The 21,501-nt window shown below is 45.6% G+C and overlaps 1 protein-coding gene and 1 pseudogene across 3 annotated transcripts in view; one reads left to right on the forward strand and one right to left on the reverse strand.

Annotated features, from left to right (window-relative positions):
* Positions 1-5,321: 5,321 nt before the first annotated feature.
* LOC147026826 (aromatic-L-amino-acid decarboxylase-like) overlaps positions 5,322-21,501 on the forward strand; it is a 178,803-nt gene continuing 162,623 nt past the window's right edge. The window contains exons 1-8 of one of the 3 annotated variants that reach the window (XM_085882645.1): positions 5,322-5,342; positions 5,539-5,719; positions 14,636-14,843; positions 14,956-15,069; positions 16,769-16,888; positions 17,026-17,160; positions 17,288-17,431; positions 21,230-21,296. In XM_085882645.1, coding sequence (XP_085738771.1) covers positions 14,640-14,843; positions 14,956-15,069; positions 16,769-16,888; positions 17,026-17,160; positions 17,288-17,431; positions 21,230-21,296 — 784 coding nt within the window. In that variant the 5' untranslated portion in view covers positions 5,322-5,342; positions 5,539-5,719; positions 14,636-14,639. Of the gene's footprint in view, positions 5,343-5,538; positions 5,720-14,375; positions 14,463-14,635; positions 14,844-14,955; positions 15,070-16,768; positions 16,889-17,025; positions 17,161-17,287; positions 17,432-21,229; positions 21,297-21,501 lie in introns of those variants that run through there. The other 2 variants (XM_085882646.1, XM_085882648.1) reach the window with 2 other exon arrangements.
* On the reverse strand, positions 9,294-10,060 carry LOC147026827 (uncharacterized; annotated as a pseudogene).

Consider the following 21,501-nt stretch of genomic DNA (forward strand, 5'->3'; position numbering starts at 1 on the left):
GTGTGTCCACCAGTTCTATGTAAGTGAATTTTCACCACCTCTGCTATGGACAATATTGATCACAATCCAACAGCAACCACAGCTAGTACATCCTTTCATGGTACAAGCATTTCAATGTTCCAGCATCCAAGTTCAGAGAACAGAGGAGAAGTACGTGCCCCGCCCAAAGTTGTGGACAGCAGGGCAGACATGGAATGTATGTGATGAAGCGTCAGTAATCTTCATGAAACTCAGTCAGTGCCCATCAAAGATTGAGGAATCTGATGTAGAAATCCTGGAGAAATTTGTGGTCCTGATGTATGACAGATCAAGTTCAGTTGCGTCAGTGAATGAGGCGCAGCTTGCTCTTTTTTCACGAAAGCAGAGGTCATATGATTTAATTCCACCAACACAAGGAGCACTCACGGAACATACCAAGCGAGCTGCATATCAAGCAGGACACATTTGGAGCCAGGCAATAGTCCGCCAGCCAGAAGCTCAGTGTCCGTCCGAGTGGGGTTGGTTCAAAGAAGATGACTCGTGGAAGGTCTTCTGGACTGCCCTTGCTCCCTTAGCTAAAAGCTGCCAGGAGTTAACGAAATGTGGATGCAAGACACAATGTAGTGGAAGGTGCAAATGCTATAGTTACGGACTAAGTTGTACCCCACTATGCAGTTGTTGTTGTCAGACCTAATCAGAACAATGAATATTGCAGGGCAGAAAAACATGGCGGCCATTTTCCAAGATGGCCGCCATATTGAAGTTTTAAGTGGCTCGCAGTTGTATCTCATAAAGTGACCTAAAATAAATATTTCTGCCAAATTTCATGCTTATATCATTCTTTGAACGATTGTTATTGTTATCTGTTCTTATTTTGGGTGGTTGTCTGGCGGCCATGTTGGAATTACAAGTGGCTGGCACTTTTTTTCTCATAAAGTGACATAAAATAAATATTCCTGCAAAGTTTCAGGCTTGTATCAACATTTGTGTGGTGAATGGAAGGTCGTGACGTGTGATCACATGATGCCCGGCTCGAGCACAGAAGAGATAAAGCTGAGGGTCGGCTCGGCCGCGGGGTTTTGTCCCTGGGGCATTGCCATTGTATGTCGCCGGCTCACTTGGTGCTCATTGAATGGTGAGAACACTGATTGATATATAATACTGATTTATTTTGCGGTGATTAGTTGCGCGTGTGTACCTTACTGCTTGTACTCCATGCTGCGTTTGTATTTCCTGGTGTGCCCGTAGAAGCGGCTCCAATCAAATGGAATAAAGCCTAAACTCTGAAGGTTCTTCTCTCGCTTTCATTTCAATTTATTCCATTTGGTTTTCTCGGCTCTCTCAACCAACGATGGACAAGATCTACAAACCAGAGAGGTTCGACGCAGACCCAAACGCGACTGACGCAGAAATGAAATGGTCGCATTGGTTCTGTTCCTTCTCACACTATCTGACCATCATCGAGGAGGGAGCTGACAAATTTGCCGCTCTCGTGAATCATGTCTCGCCCAGCGTGTACAGGCTCTTCTCGGAGTGCGACACTTACGAAGCAGCGATCGACGTGCTGCATGCGCTCTACGTGAAGCGCAAGAACGAGGTATACATACGACATCTTCTCAACACACGCAAGCAAGCAGCCGGGGAGACAATCGATCAGTTCCTGCAAGCTCTGAATCAGCTGGGAAAAGACTGCAGCTTCCGGGCCGTAAGCGCCGAGGAACACCGAAAGGAAGCAACACGGGAGGCATTCATCCAAGGACTCAGATCAGCCCACATACGGCAACGCTTACTCGAGAAAGCGCAACCCACTCTTGACAAGGTAGTCGATCAGGCTCGAGCGATGGATACGGCTCAGCAGCAATCTGAGTCATTTGGGACACCGATGCTGCTAATGAACGCTGCTACGATGGGAACCCAAGGAACCCCACTGGCACAGACACAGCCAGACATAGGGGATGGAGAAACACCCGAGGAGCCGGATACCCAGGCCACGTCAAACTCCTCAGCTGCTACTCCGGTTGGTAAATGCTTCTTTTGTGGGTACAAAAGGCACCCTCGTCAAAAATGCCCCGCCAGAGATGCGACATGCATGAATTGCGACAAGAAAGGGCATTATGCCAGGGTATGTAAATCTACTCTAAGGAGAAATAAACCCACTTCTGCGGCTCTCTACTCGCAAAATAAATTAACTGCAGCCTCCCCGGGGAATCTATCCAAGGCTATCATCAACGTACGAATTAACGGGCATATGGCTGAGGCACTGATTGATACCGGTAGCTCTGAAAGTTTCGTCAACAGCTCGCTAGTGAAGGGCAGGAAATGGATAATCCACCCGACAGACAATACGGTATGCATGGCCGCCACCTCACTACAATCCCGCGTACGAGGGTACTACAATGTTGAATTGGACGTAAAAGGGTACACGCATCGGGATGTAAGGGTACTGGTGCTTCGTGATTTGTGCGCAGACGTAATTCTGGGTCATAATGTCCTCAAGCAGCACACGAGCGTCGAAATACCCTTTGGAGGAAGCAAACCTAGTCTAATTTTAAATGCGTTGACCACCGCGGAGGTGACGTCCCCCCAGCTGTTCGCTAACCTGTCGCCGGTCTGCAAACCGATAGCGATCAAATCGCGGCGATATACCACTGCTGACATGAATTTCATCACTTCAGAAACCAAGCGATTACTGGAAGAAGGAATTATAGAACCGAGCGATTCGCCATGGCGCGCACAGGTGTTAGTAACCAGCAGTCAGAACCATAAGAAACGAATGGTTGTCGATTATTCCCAAATGGTCAATCGCTTGACCCAACTCGATGCCTACCCCCTGCCGCGCATAGACGAGATGGTTGAACGCGTGGCCAATTATAAGGTATTCAGCACCATCGACTTGCGAAGCGCCTATCACCAAATTCCCATCCGAGAGGAAGACAAACCTTACACCGCATTCCAGGCAGGGAGGCGCCTCTACCAGTTCAGAAGGATACCATTCGGTGTCACGAATGGAGTAGCTTGCTTCCAACGAGTTATGGACGACATCATCTCAGATGAAAACCTCAAAGACACTTTTGTTTACGTGGACAATGTCACAGTGTGCGGTAGGGATCAGGGGGAACATGATATGAATCTGGACAGATTCTTGAGCATTGCTGGAAAATATAATCTGACTCTCAACTATGAGAAATGCGTATTCTCGGCAAGGTCAATTGACCTTCTCGGCTACACAATAGCCGACGGCACAATTAAGCCTGATCCTGAATGATTGCGCCCGCTCCGTGAGCTACCACCACCTCAGGACCTGCAGACGATGCGCCGGGTGATCGGCATGTTTGCTTACTATGCGAGATGGATTTCGCAATACTCCGAGAAAATACATCCACTAGTGCATTGCAAAAACTTTCCACCAGATGCTGCTGTTGTGACAGCTTTCCACAACCTCAAAGACGATTTCAGTAATTCCGTGGTTTTATCGATCGATAGCTCGGTGCCCTTTATGGTGGAGACCGATGCTTCAGATCACGCCATAGCTGCTACGCTTAATCAGTCTGGGAGACCCGTCGCGTTCTTCTCGAGAACTCTCTCTGGAAGCGAGCAGAGACACTCAGCGATAGAGAAGGAAGCGTACGCCATCGTCGAAGCGCTGCGCAAATGGAGACATTATTTGCTGGGAAACCACTTCACGCTCGTTATGGACCAACGATCCGTGGCATTCATGTTTGATGGGAAAAATAACGGGAAAATTAAGAATGAAAAAATTATGAGATGGCGGATAGACCTAGCTTGCTATAGTTATGACATTGTTTACCGGCCCGGGAGGGAAAACCCTGCTGCAGACACCTTCTCGCGGGTCTACTGCTCGGCGGTAATCAGTCAGGCTTTGCAAGACCTCCATGTGTCTCTTTGCCACCCAGGGGTAACCAGAATGGCACATTTCGTACGCAGACAGAACCTGCCCTATTCTATTGAAGATATTAAACAAATGAATGCTTCATGCCCTGTTTGTGCTGAACTAAAACCCAGATTCTATGGTGCGGCTCCTGGCAGACTGATCAAGGCCACTTCTCCCTTCGATAGACTAAACATTGATTTCAAAGGGCCCCTGCCGACCGAGACAGACAACAGATACATATTCACTGTTGTTGATGAGTATTCAAGGTTCCCTTTCGCGTTTCCGTGCTCGGATATGACCTCGGGCACTGTCGTGAAATGTCTGTCTGACCTCTTCGCTATGTTTGGGAAACCTTCGTACATACATTCAGACAGAGGGCCGTGTTTCATGTCGGCCGGGCTAAAACAGTTCCTATTAGAGCTCGGCATAGCAACTAGTCGAACGACGGGTTACAACCCACAGGGTAATGGTCAGGTGGAACGTTATAATGGAGTTATTTGAAAAGCCGTAACTCTGGCGTTGAAATCAAGAGGACTGGGCCCCGAGCGGTGGGAGGTTACCCTTCTCGACGCTCTGAATTCCATACGCTCTCTGCTCTGCACGTCCACCAATGCGACTCCTCACGACCGAATGTTTACTCACCAACGACGTTATGTTGACGGCCAATCGGTGCCCAACTGGCTAACCCATCCCGGAACAGTGTTCATGAAACGCCCGGTACGACAAAGCAAGTATGAACCCCTGGTGGAAGGGGTCGAGCTCATCGATACTAATCCAGAATACGCTCATGTCAGGCTCCCGGATGGCAGGGAGACCACTGTGTCGGTTCGTCATTTGGCTCCCTCAGGTACTCCCCCCGCCGGTACACCACCATCTGGCACACCTCCCTCTGACATTCCCTCCCCAGGTGTTCCCCCCCAGGGACTCCACCCGAGAAGGGTGACGACGGAGCTACCGTGTTCCACCCGGGGCGATCGGGGAGTCATCTCCGGCACGAGTCGAGGCTCACCAAAAGGATCGGAAGCCTCCCTCAAGTGAAACCGCCATCTACTCCCGGAGAGGCCGACGAATAAAACCCCCTCGCCGACTCGATCTGTAAAGGGGATTATCGGCATCCTCGATGCTCATGCTCCTATATGCTCGTTACATAATATATCGATGCTCATTACCATGCTCCTACAACTCAAAATAATCCTCACTGCTTGGCATGTATGCTTCTGTAGTTTAGATAGTTCGCGTTGCTTGAAATGTATACTCCTGTAGCGCTGAAGTAATCATGGTGCGTTAGTTGGGCCTCTAGTTACATTTTAAAGACGGGGAGAATGTGGTGAATGGAAGGTCGTGACGTGTGATCACGTGATGCCCGGCTCGAGCACAGAAGAGATAAAGCTGAGGTTCGGCTCGGCCGCGGGGTTTTGTCCCTGGGGCATTGTCGTTGTATGTCGCCGGCTCACTTGGTGCTCATTGAATGGTGAGAACACTGATTGATATATAATACTGATTTATTTTGCGGTGATTAGTTGCGCGTGTGTACCTTACTGCTTATGTACTCCATGCTGCGTTTGTATTTCCTGGTGTGCCCGTAGAAGCGGCTCCAATCAAATGGAATAAAGCCTAAACTCTGAAGGTTCATCTCTCGTTTTCATTACAGTCGTGTCGTGTTGTAGAGTTCGCTGAAGCAGTAGCTCGTGGGAGAAGCCGGGGAGAATTCGAGGGAGAAACCAGACGGCAGTGGAGAGTCGGGCGCGTCGCAAAGCCCTTAAGCCGCCATTCGAAGCCGCTGCCGCGTTGGCAGCGAGACGGAGACACCGAGGGTCACCGACCCGAATCTCACCGAGTCGCGACAAGGTAACTGGCCCGGCCTCTCGGACCCCTCGGTCGTCCTGGCTCTGAGGGATATTAAAGGCTTACGAGCCCGTTTCTTTTCTTTCTTGGGTTTTTGTGCGAGTCTGTGGCGCCTTGTCCCTCGAAGTAGAATTGTATTAAGTGCGTGTTGTAAGGCCTAGGTCACATTTGCCACGGCGGCCGTGGGGTCTCCAAAATCTATGGCCACTAGCAATTATACGGTGGCCGCAGTATTTCCACGGTCACACAATGTAGCAGTCACATATGTTTTTTATTTTTCGGGGAGCTGCACGGCGTATTTATAAATTGTGGAGACCGAAAACGTTCGGTTGCCGGACGGTCTTTGATTTGATGTCGCACGGTGACCTTAAGGGGGCCCTGCGGCGGCCATAGAATTTTTCAAGGCAGACGCAAGGTAGCCTCAAGGTGCCCACAAGGCGACCGCAGGGGGACCCTAAGGCAAACGTGCGGCCAGACGGACAGTAACGAGTGGGTAAGTTATTATTATTATTATTTTTTTTTTTTGTCGAATTGCTCCGGCGAACGTAGAAATGAAAAAGTTATAATTCCACGGCGACCCTGCGGCCTGTAAAATATAGCCATACGGCGTAGGGCCACCCTGAGGCCACCTCAAACTCTGTGGCCGCCGCACGTTTCTGTCAATCCAGAGGGCGTACGGCCTCCATACCCTCGCCGTAGAGCAAATGTGACTTAGGCCTAAGTGAATTATCAATCGGCTGTAGGCTTTCTCGTGTCGTTTTCCCTGAGCCCCCATTGCTTGCATGCCTGTGTAAAAATAAATACCCATTGTTTAAACGTTCACCTGCTGGTTTGCGTCATTTTCCTTGTATTGACTGCCACGGCACGTATCGGGAATTAACTGGCTATTAAGGGCTAAGTCACATTTGCTCTACGGCGGCCGCACGCCCTCTGAATTGACAAACGTGCGGCGGCCGCAGAGTTTCTGCGGTGGCCTCAGGGTGGCCCTACGCCGTTTGGCTATCTTTTACAGACCGTAGGGGTCGCCATGGAATTATAACTTTTTTTTTTCATTTCTACGTTCGCCGTAGCAATTCGACAAGTGGAAAAAAAATAAAAAATAAAAAAAAGAACCCACTCGTTACCGTCCGTCTGGCCGCACGTTCGCCCTACCGTCGCCTTGCGTCTGCCTTGAAAATTCTATGGCCCTTTTAGGTCACCGTGCGACATCAAATTAAAGACTGTACGGCAACCCCACGTTTTCGGTCTCCACAATTTCTAAATACGCCATGCGGCTCCCTGAAAAATAAAAACATATGTGACTGCTACATTGTGTGATCGTGGAAATACTGCGGCCGCCATATAATTACTAGTGGCCGTAGATTTTGGAGACCCCACGGCTGCCGTGGCAAATGTGACTTAGGCCTAAAGCCTAAGTCGCATTTGCTCTACGGCGGCCGTACGCCCTCTGAATTGACAAACGTGTGGCGGCCACAGAGTTTCTGCGGTGGCCTCAGGGTGGCCCTACGCTGTTTGGCTTTTTTTACAGGCCGTAGGGGTTGCCGTGGAATTTTAACGCGGAGTTATATCTTTTTTTTTCATTTCTACGTTCGCCGTAGCATTTCGACATGCCGAAAAAAAAAAAAACTGATTAAAACAAAAAAAAAAAAAATGAACCCACTCGTTACTGTCCATCTGATCGCACGTTCGCCTTAGGGCCCCCCTATACTCGCCTTGCGGGCACCTTGAAGCTACCTTGCGTCTGCCTTGATTCTAGGGCCGCCGCTGGGCCCCCTTAAGGTCACCGTGCGACATCAAATCAAAGACCGTACGGCAACCCCACGTTTTCGGTCTCCACAATTTCTAAATACGCCGTGCGGCTCCCCGAAAAATAAAAACATGTGACTGCTACATTGTGTGACCGTGGAAATACTGCGGCCGCCGTATAATTGCTAGTGGCCATAGATTTTGGAGACCCCACGGCCGCCGGGGCAAATGTGACTTAGGCCTAAGGCCGATAAAAGTGAAAATCTGGTCCGACGGGATTTGGCGAATTAAAACTGCTCGGCTTTGCACACTGAACGAGCACGCTTAAGTGGCTCCTTTTCGTACAGGTCCCATCTTGGTATAAACTCGGTATTTCTGTCTGCGCGAATAGTTAGGTGTATCTAAAATTTGGCGATCAATCCTGTAGCATGTGGACAGAATAATTGACTGGTTTATGATGCGTTCAGGCATCCGTGCAGCCCCATCGCTGGGGGGGGGCATTTGGCTGCAATGCCCCCCCCCCACTTGTACACCACCCATTTATGCCCTGTTGCACCCTGTAAACAACTTGGTGTTTAAGGATGAGCGCCCACTGTGAACTCCTTGCTGTTTAAGAGTTCACCTGTGTGAACTAAAACCCCTTATTCCAGATGTTCAACGTGGTGAATAATAAGGCCTTCTTGGATAAACTGTTCTTTCATAATATCCTTCTTTGAATAACAGTCAAGAGATAAGTGTGCGCTTACCAGTGCATCCTCATAAGCAATTGGCAAGACAATACAATCAAATCCTACAAGATAAAAGATAATAACGCAAGCAGCCAAGACAGCCGCAAGACCTCGTGTCCAATGTCGATGTTGTGGGTGGTTTTATATATGGTGGATCATTTAGTTTTAAGGAATAGCCAATCAGTGTCTTCGATATGGAGACCCTATTAAGCAGGTTACCTGATTGGTTGTAAGTTGGGTATAAATGTAATATAGTCATAATATGAATAAGGAAAAGACATAAATTTACATAATTAAAGATAAAGTGCACCACGTGACCTTTACAACCCTCCATCTTACAAAAGTAATTTTCTAATAAAAATTAAAAATATGTGTTTGCAATCGTGCTTACATTTGAAGTTATGCAGATAAAACCTGTTTTTGGTGGATGCATCATTAAATAAATAAAACCTTCAACCGTCAAATGTCGTGAGATTAGTGACACGAGGGATGAGTCACAGAGAGCGCCAGCTAGCAACAGTAGAAAAAGACATGGATATATGAAAATGGCTAAGAAAAGGAAAGGTTTCGGTTGTGGTCAACACCCGCCGTGGTCGGCTGCTTTGTACTTCTGATGTTTACGTTAAATGTTGTGTTTGGTGCTTTGCATATCCCATATCTAGTGCTTTGTGCATTACCTTACCTCTGTGTAATTGACTGTTTTAAATGTGGACCTTGTGGTATCTTCAGGCTGGTCGTATTTGCTGTTGATAGTTTGACGTAATGATCGCAGGTCATGGCCTACTTTATCTTATTTCAAAGTGCTCTGATTCTGGTGCCAACCTCCCCCGTTTAGTCATTGTATCTCTGGTATATTAATTTTCTAATGCCAATTCTTGACAACTCCTTGTATAAGTGCACCTGAATTGGTGCCAATTGTTTAATCATTGAATATTTGCATTGTAAATGTGCCAGTTTGTTGCGGCTCTCCTGCATTCGAATAATTTTAGGCCAAAAACATCGGAACTTATTGAATCCAGCTGAGATCAATCTGCTCTTCAATGCTGTCGCTGTCACTTCCAGTACTCTCGTCTCCTCCTGTGCTGTCATCTCATTTGTCCTCACTATGGCTGGGTCTCTTTCTTCTTTGGGGGCTGGGCCATGTCTCTCGTATTTTCTGTGTCTGCATCATAATTAATGTCACCTGTATGATTGCAAATGATTTGAATGCTTTGTCAAATTGATTTCGATAATATAAGGCTGTGAATTGTATTACTAAATGACAAACAGCAAATGGAAACCTTGCATAGCTTTAATATAAATAAATGTATATTTACCTGGCGTTAACCTTCTTCTGCTGCTAGTCACCGAAAGGCTTGGTGGGAATTGGGGGCAGGTGAACCATGTTGGCCGAACACCATCTTCCATTTCTTCCCAACGTCTGTTTGATGGAAGGATACTCAATATCTTGTTTCAGACATTGATACCAGATGAAAGCTTGTAAATCGCTCCTCTTGAGGTGTTCATTGGTGCTACTCTCATCTGGCAAGATACTTGAACTGGATTTCACTTTCTGCTTGTCGTACATTCTGATCCTTGTTCTCACATGCTCTTCATGTTCACTTCCAGCATTCATGCAGGTTCTTAAGAAGGTCTTGGCATCGGCGATGTCTTCAACTGAAGTGCGCGATGTGCCAAGTTGGGAGAGGAGTTGGAACTTTCCCAGTTTCTTTGTCTTCTTCAGTGGTTTTATTTTACCAACACCAAATGGAAAAGAGGTTGGATCACACCCTGTAATGCTGTGATAGGCAGGAAGTGTTTGACACATTTTGTCACCAAATTGGTCAGATAGAGCTTTGACGCTAACATACCTCTCATGGCCAATCTTCATCATCCAGTCTTGTAATGGTTTAATGACAGAATAAGCATAGGTCAGGAGAACATAGACATCTGTATATGTCACCCTGACAATTACAGGATCTGTTGACTTGGATGCATGGAGGATGAGTCTAGTGTCTGCTTCGTGGTGGTTGCAGGAGTCGAGCATCTCGATTTTGAGTTGCGTTATTAACCAGGTATTATTTTCCTTTGTCACAGTTAGTGGATCTCACAGCATCAGTCTTGTAGTAATCGACTAGAAATCTAATCAGTTCTGTCTTATTTTCTGAATTTCGCAGAAACGAGTCCCAATGTTTCCCTTTTGGCATGTCCTGTTCAGAGCTTGTGATGCGACTTCTTCTTCCAGGTGTGCCACGGCGACGTTGAGTGAGCTCCTTCGTTGTGGCTGGACTGTATAAATCAAATATGATTCCCAGTTGCTGCGGTTTGGAGTCACTTGCTGGCAAGCAAAATTTCAACAGGGCTGCTGCATATTTTCCCCAAGTTTGCTGAGCAGGAACAGATTTCACAGCCCCTAAACCCTGCTTTCCGAGAACGGAACATTCTGGGGGACAAATAAGACAAAATATCAATTTTGAGGTAATTTTGGTGGGCATTTTGGTTTTTCGTGGCCATCTTGCATTTGAAGCCAAATCCTGGGTGCCCTCCAAGCTAATAACAAAGGACATAAGTTTGGAATGGCAGAACCACTGAGAACTTTGACAGGAAAACCTAAGAGGTAGTTTGAATATAATTAAGATGATTTTGACAGCCATTTTGGCGGCTATCTTGGATTTGAGGTCAAATCCTGGGTGGCCCTCAAGCTAATTTTAAAGGCTATAGGTCCAGTATGCCAGAACTGCTGAGAAAAGTTTGACAGGAAAAACTACAAGGCAGTATAAACCAAATTGATTTAATTTTTGGTGGCCATCTTGGATTTTAGGCCAAATCCTGGGTGGCTCCCAAGCTAATCTCAAAGGATATATGTTCAGAATGACAGAACCACTGAAAAAAACCTTGACAGGAAACACTACGAGGCAGTATAAATTTCCTAAAGGTAATTTTGGCAGCAATTTTGGATTTTGGCCGCAATCTTGAATTTGAGGCAAAATTCTGGGTGGCCCCCTGAGCCAATATCAAATGGTATGGGTACAGGATGATGAATCCACTGAGAAAACCTTGACTGGAAAAAATGTTAGTTTTTTTTTTTTTTCCTTGGGTTTGCCCTGTGTATTTAAGATTTTGCACTTGCAGTGGCCTGAAAAAGTATTCACCCCTTCCGATAATGCCACATTTAGATGAATTACGAATTATGTAGAAACAGTTTTTTCAAATTAACTTTTTTATTCATAACTGTAGAGATCAAACGAAACACTGTAATAGTTGAAGGAGGTTACATGGCAGGAATACCTGGAAAAAAAACATACACAAATCAAAATTCACTGGTTGTAAAAGTATTCAGCAAGTCAGGTCAGTACTTGGTGGAAGCACCTTTTTTGCAGCAATGACTACTATGAGCCTTTTTGGGGTAGGTCTCTACCAACTCTGCACAGTGAGATGGTGAAATCTTTGTCCATTCTTCACGTGAGAATTGCTCTAGTTCTGCCAAGTTTGAATGAGATCGTCAATGGAATGCAATCTTCAAGTCTCTTCATGAATGTTCAATTGGGTTGAAGTCAGGACTTTGACTGGGCCACTCAAGAACATTTATTTTCTTGTTATTCAGCCACTCCATTGTAGCTTTAGCTTTGTGCTTCGGATCATTGTCCTGCTGAAATGTGAATCTCCGACCCAGTTTCAGATTCATGGCTGAGTCAAGCAGGTTTACATCAATGATTCTCCTGTACTTTGCATCATCCATTGTCCCTTCTATCCTGACAAGCTTGCTCGTCCCTGTTGATGAAAAGCAGCCCTAATACATGATGCTGCCACCACCATGGTTGACAGTAAGGGATGGTGTTGAGTGGTTGATGTGCAGTGTTAGGCTTTCACCAGACGTAACTTTTTGAATTTAGACCAAAAAGTTCAATTTTTGTCTCGTCTGACCACAAAACTTTTCTCCAGAAGGAGGCAGAATGGATCCGAAACTTGGAAGATTAGAAGCAAAATCTCAAGGGAATGCCCTCAGTAATGTTTGCTGAAGAAAAAAAAATTAGACAATTCACAACAATGGCAAACTTCAAAAGCACTGACCCAGATGGGATTCCAAGCTTCTGGCTAAATCAATTGGAATCTCTCAACATTCACTCTGGCCAAGCAACTTATCCAAGCGTACATGAAATGGATTAATGGCTCAAACAAGGAAATACCTTCCTCATCCCAAAATCTGAAGAAACCCAACTATCTCACAAATATCAGCCAATAACATGTCTACCAACAACAAACAAACTTTTAACAGAAATCATCATAGAAACAATGTACAACCACCAAACACAACAAGGTGGCAGAACAAGAGATATAAACAAGGATGCTACAGAACAATATACCACCTACTACTAAACAAGGCCAAACTCAAAAACTGTACTATGAGAAGAACCAGATTGTCAACAGCATGGATAGACTACAAAAAAAGCTTTGGATAGTGTTCCACATTCATGGATGATAAAGTGCATGCAACTGTAAAGGATCAACCCCCAAATAATCAAACTGATTGAGAAAGCAATGAAAGGGATGGATGATTTAAAACTCTGCACCAAAAGATGAAAAACTGGAAGAGCAACTTGAATTTGTGAAGTGGTACTCTGACGATATTCAATTGGAATTTGACCTCGATAAGTGTGCCAAGTGCACATTCATACAAGGTAGACCCAGAAGAGGTCACGCATGAAACTGAAACAGCAAAAAAAAGTACAGCTCCAATGATTGCAAAAAAGAAGAAAGAAAGATGAAGTGAAATAGCAACAGATGTACATCGACAACTGGGAGAAAGATAAATAATAAAAAAGAGGGACAGATTGGGCATCGACAAAGAAGGCTCTATGGAATGGCTAAAAAAAGTCAGCTCAACTGTGATGGAGAATGAATCGTTACAAATGCCAGAAAACAAGGACACTATGCCAATGGCCTTACGAAAATTGTGGGACTGAGTTAATCGGACAGGTGTTGGTTCTGCAACGTAGAAACAAAGCACGTGTCACTTCCCTTCGAGATGCAAAAAACTAATGTCAGAACAGTTGTACACACAAAGGCACAGCAAGAGTATGGAGTGTAATCCACTGCGACATCTGCAAAAGTCTCACTATCCCAGTTCCAGAAAACTCGTGGAAACGTGCACCAAAAGCTAACGCTGAAAACAAGGATGTAATGCTCATGTACGACCCGATGATGCCATCGAGCGTGAAGATAGAAAATAAAGCATTGCGACCGGATATAGTGCTTCAGTACAAACAGGAACATACGGGATTTCTAATTGAGGTGTCAGTACCCAGTGATTTCCCCCAAAACAACACATAAACTAAGAAAATGCCTAATGACAAGATCGTAAAAGTGAAGTCAAAAGATCTTGGAAGCTGAAGAGCACCAATAATGTAGCAGTGATAATTGGAGCAATTACAATGATAAAGAAGAACCTTACAAAAATCTTTAAAACCATCCCTTGGAATATTACAACAAACGAACTTGGAACTTGGAAGCTGTTCAGGGTTCGGTGATGATCTTGAAAAGGGCCTTCGGAACAAAACTGAGAATAAAACTTCACAACTTGGTCCATGAATCCTTACTGAAATTGAGGTGGATACTTCGAGCCCTGCAAGGACTCGGTTCCATTTTGTAAAACCCACATATGAAGATAACAACCAACAGACATACAGACTTCTCCTCGACACACTTCTTTTAGTAATAGAAGATGATCAGTGTATGCTAACCAATCTGGGAAACCAGGAGCAGCAGATGTTGAAGGCATTTATCCTTCCAAGAAGCAAATGAGGTTTGATTTGTCCTTGTGCATTTTTCCCCGAGGCGTATCTTTTTTTTTTAAATGTGCAATGGAAATAAATCAAAGGTAATGAGCAGTGTAGACTGGAAGAAGAGTTGGCCAATAAAATAGAGGAGATGACATTGCTACCGCCCAGAGAAAGACCACAACTCCATGGAATAGAAAGCAACAAACAGACAAAAAAAAGTAAGGAGAACCAACTGAGCACTCAGAAGAACGTTACCAAAGTCAGCCCCCTCAAAGAAATAAACATAATGAGTTCGGCAGCAGATTATACTCCTATTTTGTTTTATAAATTATAATTTAAATCACGTCACCTGCCCCCAGGCAGTTGTTCATCCTCAATCCCGACCATCTCCTCCCCTTTCCCTGCCCTCCCCCTTGAGAGGTGGAATTATAAACGCAGTGCACTGGGACGAGTCATTCTGAGCTCATTTTGATGAAACCTCGAGATTTAGTTGTGCCACAACTATTTTTACTTGTAAGAATATCTGCATTCTGTATTGGTGAATTTGTTTGTCGAAACGACTTTCACTTCATTGAAGGGTTTTCATGTAATTTAAATAAAAAATTTAAACAATGACTAAAGAGCAATCTGTATTTTCAATTCTCATGTGTGTATACTAATGTGTTTTCTTTTATCACAATTTGTAGCATCATGGATCCCAAAGAATTCTGTATAAGAGGTAAGCAGATGGTGGACTACATCATCGACTACACAGAATCTCCTGGCAAGCATCGCAAGGTGTTCCCTGAGGTGAAGCCAGGATACCTGCGTCCACTCCTCCCAAATTATGCGCCTGAAGAGGCAGAAAGCTTTGAGGATGTGATTGCAGATTTGGAAAGAGTCATCATGCCAGGGGTATGTGACCACACACTTGACATTCGGAATCTGTATCATCAATAATTACATGTGAAGTGTATGGAGCGAGGACATGTACTTATAACTTCCTGTGTGTGTGTTTGATCCTTAGATGACCCACTGGAGCAGCCCACATTTCCACGCATATTTCCCTTCCATGTTCTCCTACCCTTCCTTGCTTGCAGAAATGATGATTACAGCGACAAGCTCCGTTGGGTTCTCATGGGTATGTTATGACTGTTGCTGGAAAATGTGGAAAGTTGTGTGGACATTAAATGGGAATGAAGAAATAGTCTTACTCATGAAGGTTGCTGTGGGTCTGTGTCGGTGGACATGTAGAACAGTGGATGTAACTAACATAATGATGATGGATGTATGCTAACCAGTGTGGGAAAGCAAGCAGGAGCTTAGATTTCTGGTGTTAACCCTTCATCGGAGCAAAAGCGTTTAGAAGTTTGGTCCACATGAATTTTGGTTAAACAAACATTGGGGTACCTTGGCTCGTCGTTGTCACAGAGAAATCGACGTCAGACGTTTAAAGAAGGATTATTTTAGTTGACCAGTCAGTCCATAATGGGCATGATGTAAAGGGATAATTCCAGAGGAAATGATGCAACCAGGCTCTGCCGAGTTCGAGTTACACTGATCTCGTAAACCCATACATTCAATGGACTGAACTTTGATATTGACAGCTCCCAACTAAATGTGTGGTATGATGAAAAAAAAATTGATGACGTCATCAGTCGTGTTATTTTTTTTTTAAACATTCAAAAATCTTCTTCTCTGAAATGGCTGAATAGATCAAGGCAAAACTTCACAAGTATGAACGCCGATCAATGAGGAACAAAAACTTTCACATGTATGATGTCATAGGCCACATGGATTGGCAGTCGTATTGGATATACCCTAAAACCTATAAAAAAAATCTTCTTCTCCAGAACGGCTTGACAAATCGAGGGGAAACTTCACTCAAATGTTCCCCAAGCTTTGGGGATACCAGGGTATTCACAAATAATTGATGTCATATGCTCTGGTAGTCCTATTGGATTGAGCAAAAATATATATTTTTAAATCTTTCTCTTGAACCGCTTCATCAATCGAAGTAAAACTTCGCAATTATGATGTAGTAGTGATGGGGAACACACGTTTTAAATTTCAAACCTGATCGGACACATGGTGTGGCCGCCAGAATTATTTAATTTTTTGAATCTGTTTTTTTTTTTTTTTTTTTGAATAAGTCTCATTTGGCTGTGCCTGGATGGGTTTGAGGGTAGAGGAGTAGCAGCTGAAATCCAAATCCTATCCAGGTTCCTCCTGATGGCTTCATCTTTGCTTATTGCTTGTTCGGGTTCCTTCTGACTACTCAAATGCAGTACTGTACCTATTTGGTCTTCCATTTGATTTGAATTTAATTTATTTTAATCCCATTCTGAATTCAGCTGAATAATAATAATAAACTTACGGGTCAAGGTCAAGTGTCCAATCAAAGCAGGACATCATGATACCTGGTCATCACTGCCAGCAGTTATAAAGTGGCAGTTCTAGTTTTGTTGATTAATTATTAATTACGAAACACACCAGTACAAATACACCACACAAACGCTACACAAAACAAGTCCTGGCGAGGGTCTGCAATCTCTGATTGCTCTTTTTCTTGTTAATTTTGTATCTTGTGCGTTTACATGTATAACCAGGTAGATGAATAAGAAATGCATTCAGAAGGCAGGTCGGAATAAGGAAAGTCCTCAGGTCGTGTCCACAGTTCCTTGTTTTGCTTGCATAATAATCATCATATTGATATAATTTGTGGTGAAATGAACATCACAGGTGATGGCACATAAAAAGTGAATGACTCATACCAGGCAAGGATTTAATCTTTCATTGGTATGATAATATATGTTTGTGGATCATCGTGTGCCTGGCAGGCTTCATGTCCGGCATCCACAGAGCTCGAGATTGTAATGCTCGATTGGCTTGGCAAAGCATTTCAGCTTCCTGCGGAGTTTCTGTCCGACAGCGGGGGAGATGGTGGGGGGATCATCCAGGCAAGCATTGTGGAGTGAATATTGCAAACAACGTTTGGTCGTGAACTTAAAGCCAGATACAATCATTTCTAACGTACCTATATGCACCCTACATTTGCAATAGCAATGCGTCACATCTGAACATCCTTGCATTTTAGAGAACAGCGAGTGATGCAACTCTGATGACACTGCTGTCAGCACGACATAAGACGTTGACAAAACTTGAAAGAGAGCAGCCGAACCAGGTGAACGGGACGCATCTCAACAAGCTTGTGGCCTACATGTCTGATCAGGTGAGGTCAACACCTCAAAGTGTTCAACCTTTGTGATATCCATGTGCACATTAGTGAAGTCGTTATTTATAACGGCCTTTGGTCATGTTTTTTTACATGGGTGCTGTTAAATCCGACTGTGTGACAGGCTCATTCATCTGTAGAGCGTGCAGCTATAATCGGAGCGGTGCGTGTGCGAAAGCTTCCATCAGACGAGAAGTTTTCAATGAGAGGCGTGGAGTTAGAGAAAGTGATCGCACAAGACAAGGCGAATGGCCTGGTTCCATTCTATGTGAGTGTTTGAAAACTACTAATTGTTGGAGTGTAGAGTGCTGCAAACAGATGCAACTCAACCCCAAAATTCTGTTACAACACTTGTAACTTCTTCATGTTGTACACAGGATTAAAGACGAGATAGGGTACTTGCCTTTGAATTGTCTAATCTGAATATGGTTCTTGATGCGATGATAAACCGTCGGATTGGTGCTTCACAGGCATCAAACAAGTGCACCAAAAATCAAATGGACGTTCATCTGCAGACCTGATTGCCAGCATTGGTTGCTGGTTGATGTTAAATGATGTCCCACAGTAGTCTTTCTCAAGTGTATGCAATTGTCGCAGGCACCCCAGTCAAATTCCAAATTTATTCCATACCGTGCAGGGGCACTGCGTCAGCGGTACAGGTGTAACTCAGGAATGATCCAAACACTTTTCAAATGCACCCCAGTCTCACATGCATCTGCTCTTCTGTAACCACCTAGACTTCAAGGGCCCAAATTATCCCAAACGTCATGTGGAAATAATTTTGAGGAAAATTCTCATCAAAAGTTCGGTGAAAACACAGGACTTTGGAAATTATGACTCTGTGACAAACATCTTTTAGCCTGATGTTGCCTCAAACAAACAATATGTAGATCAGAGTGACTGTGCAGAAAGCGTCCATATGCAGTATAAAATAGCAGTCATTATATGACAACGCAAATTTGATACAATGCCACTCTATACCTGAAGCGTGACACAAGTCATGCACATGTTTATCCCATACCCCCTGCAGTTGCTATCCTGCTTGTCCCTCGTACACTGAATCTTGTGGAAAAGTTGTTGACAAGCTTGTTTTTCAACAATGAAGGCTGACCTGACTGAACTTTAGATCACTTCGTAAGGTTCACAACAAGTGTGTGTCCATGCTGAGGCAAACTGAAAACATCTTCTTGCTCATCTCAAGACATAACTATCAAACGAGTCTCCTTCCTTAAAGTCATCGTGGTGCCTTGTCAAATCTGCCTCAAGTGTATGCTGCCCCTCAAAACCCTCACTCACCTCAAACAGCCTCACCATAGTCTGGTCGAGACAAAGTAAAATGGATCAACTCGGTGTTCGCCTGCCAATCTCCTAAACCCAACTCGTAACACAGCTCACCCCTCCACCCCTCGGCTCCCCCTTACTTCTTTCATGCAAACCGCATTTTTTTGATTCTGCGTCTTTCACACCCAAGAGGGTGCAGAAAGTTCTGTCATGCCTCGACTCTTCATTGGCAATTCTCAGATGGTGTCAGACAGTACTCATGTCCTCAAATCTTGCTTTGCTCCCACTGCTCTGCAGCTCTCTTGAGCCTGTTTTTCTCTTTTGGGTGCCCCCCTCTCATCCCCAACCCCATCTGTCTGGAAGTCGGCCAACATCATTCCTATTCTGATTATTCTCGGCTCCCACCAGAGTCTCCGGAATTGTAGGTCGTCGCACACGGATAATTCCGTAATGTGGTGGGTCACTTAACCAACCGTGGACGCCAATAACTCAACCGCGTGGCCTAGGGTCCTCCCGTCAATGAGTTAAACGAGTTACCTGATTAATCATGTGATTTAATAACAAGAGAACACACCTTCGGTACGCCATGTCCGAATCAGATGCAGCCGAGCGACACTGCCAAGGATGTACCGGCTAAAAGGAACGGGTTGTTGGGAATAAAGTCCCGGCTAAGCTAGGATTTGGACTATCCTGGATCAATGAAAGAAACCACAAAGACGAGCTGGGAACATTTCTCATTATAATTTATTAACAATACAATGGTATGTGGCACGATCAGGGTTTATTGGAGTGTGGTGTGCAGAGATAGGGGAGAGAGAGGCATGGTGTGGCAAATAAACAGGCAACTTACAAAAGGGGACACAGAGCAGACTTAACGTGGAAATAATAACAATGATAATAATAACAATCTTCTGCAGTCTTACTTCAGCAGACAGGCGCCAGGACACACAGACACAGAAAACCCGATGAGAGTATTGCAACAAGAATGGAGAGGAGTTGAGGCTACGATCCCGGAACCTTTGTTCTTGATTGTACGAACACGCCACCAATACGTTTTGGGGGGAGGGGTCCTCCGTGGTGCGGCACCCGACAGCTGGCGCGTCTCTGGCTTCAGGAGCGTGTGGAGACCATGGGTGTGAAGGAGCGGCTTGAGTGGAGAAGGGGCAGAGTCCAGGGTGCGTGGATGGAGTTGTAGGGGGGTGGGGCCAACGTCGTGTGAGCAGAGACGAGGAGGTGGAGTCCAGGCAGCAGGAGGCAGGTCGTGGTGGTGTCTGAGGGCAAGGTGAGAGAAGCGGAGTCCAGGAGGTGGGTCGTGGCGATGTCGAGCAGATCGAGGCAAGGCCAGAGCGAGAGAGCGAAAGAGAAAGGTGGAGGGACCGCTCCGACCTTTATAGGACTTGCAGCGCAGGGCGGAGGGCCACCCCGAAGCGAAGCGTCATCACCTGAATGGGGCGCTCCGATTGGCCCCGACCCCTCACATGGCCCGTTAACCTTGGCCGGAAACCGCACCACTTCGTTTCCGGCAATGTCATCTCAGACAGCGAACATATTTCGCTCCGACCCCACAACATGACATGAATCGCCCACACCGAAATTGGCGCGTGAATCGTTCCGCAAAAACCCCCGGGCCGTGCCCTAGCGACCGGCAAAGTGTCCCGCATGCCCGCCCGGGCATCCGATCAACCCGCCCGCTCCGCTCGCGCCAATGTGGCCCACATTGGACAACACTCCCTGGCTCGATCACAGCTTCACTGGCCGTAGAGACGAGAAGACGTTCACCATCCATGGGGAATCCGCTGCTGCCAGCATGAGCCGAAGGTACATTGTTTTGGACAAATTCATGCATGTTTCCTGAGCAGCGTACGTGTCTGCCTTCGCGCACATTCCATACAGTGCGCAGGGCTCGGCCATTACACACATGGCCAGCTCTCACGTCTGCACGACTCTGCTAACGTGGGCGCGGGGCGAACACCGATATGTGTCAGATATTTGGTTGAAAAGGAACGCGCCGCTTTCTACTTCGCATCCCACCCAATGTGGCGTGGCATCGCCTTTATCGGCCTCCGTACGCATTTCGTGCAGCGTGGGCGTCGTGCTGTCTTTGTTTCCTTTGTTGTGAAAAACACCATTCGTGCAGCTTATTAAGAGGTATTCATTGGTATGCCTTTTTAATGCAACCGGCAATCTTCCCCAGGTCATTGGAAGCTCGAGTCGATAATCCCGGACTGTCAAGTGCACTGTATGACTCACTTGGGAACGAGGGCTCTGCGCGGTTGATGCCTGCGCGTTATTGTTTCCTCGCAGCGGCGCCGCATGCGCTGGCCTCCGTGAGGGCCCACCTCACAGCGAAAGCGCACGTGGCTCAGATTTACCTCAGGAATAATCAGAAGAGTAGAGTGGAAATGAAATGAAGAAAAAATGATGTAAGCAAACCAAGCTATGAGATCATCGCAACGCATGCCCCTGTTATCCTGCGAGACAAAAGGAAAGGGACTATCTACACATATTAATGGAATAACTATCTTGGGACCACTATCTGTTGGATGCATGCAGTTCTGAGAACTGCAACAATATTAATGCCCATGATTTTGAAATGAGATGTTGGATGAGCAGGTGTCCACGTACTTTTGGCCGTGTGTGTGTGCGTGTGCGCGTGCGCTTATTGTTATGTCATGCAAAAAAAAAATCATGCGAGTAATATACCAAGCAGTGTTTTGGTGAGTAAATGTCAACCACAACAGATTCCATTTTGGTCCAAAGTCTCTTTCTCTTTCCTGCCTGACAGCTCTGTGCTACTCTGGGAACCACAAGCTCCTGTGCCTTCGACAACATCCTGGAACTTGGTCCCATCTGTAAGTCCTTTCTAGTGTTTTACACAAGTCCACACTATTCCACACACATGCAGTATTCACAATTGGTCATTCCATGAACAATCAGCAGGTAGGACATGGGAGCATGCGCTGAGCAGTACGTTGCCACATCCACTATATGCCGTTATTCCACAGGCCTCCGTCTGGTTATCCCCCAGGCAGATGCCCAGCCCATCCCCATCTCCTT

Source organism: Eptatretus burgeri, chromosome 5 (assembly GCF_056783735.1).
Source record: "Eptatretus burgeri isolate ZD-2024b chromosome 5, Ebu_testis_v1, whole genome shotgun sequence".
In the NCBI taxonomy this organism is placed as follows: Eukaryota; Metazoa; Chordata; class Myxini; order Myxiniformes; family Myxinidae; genus Eptatretus; species Eptatretus burgeri.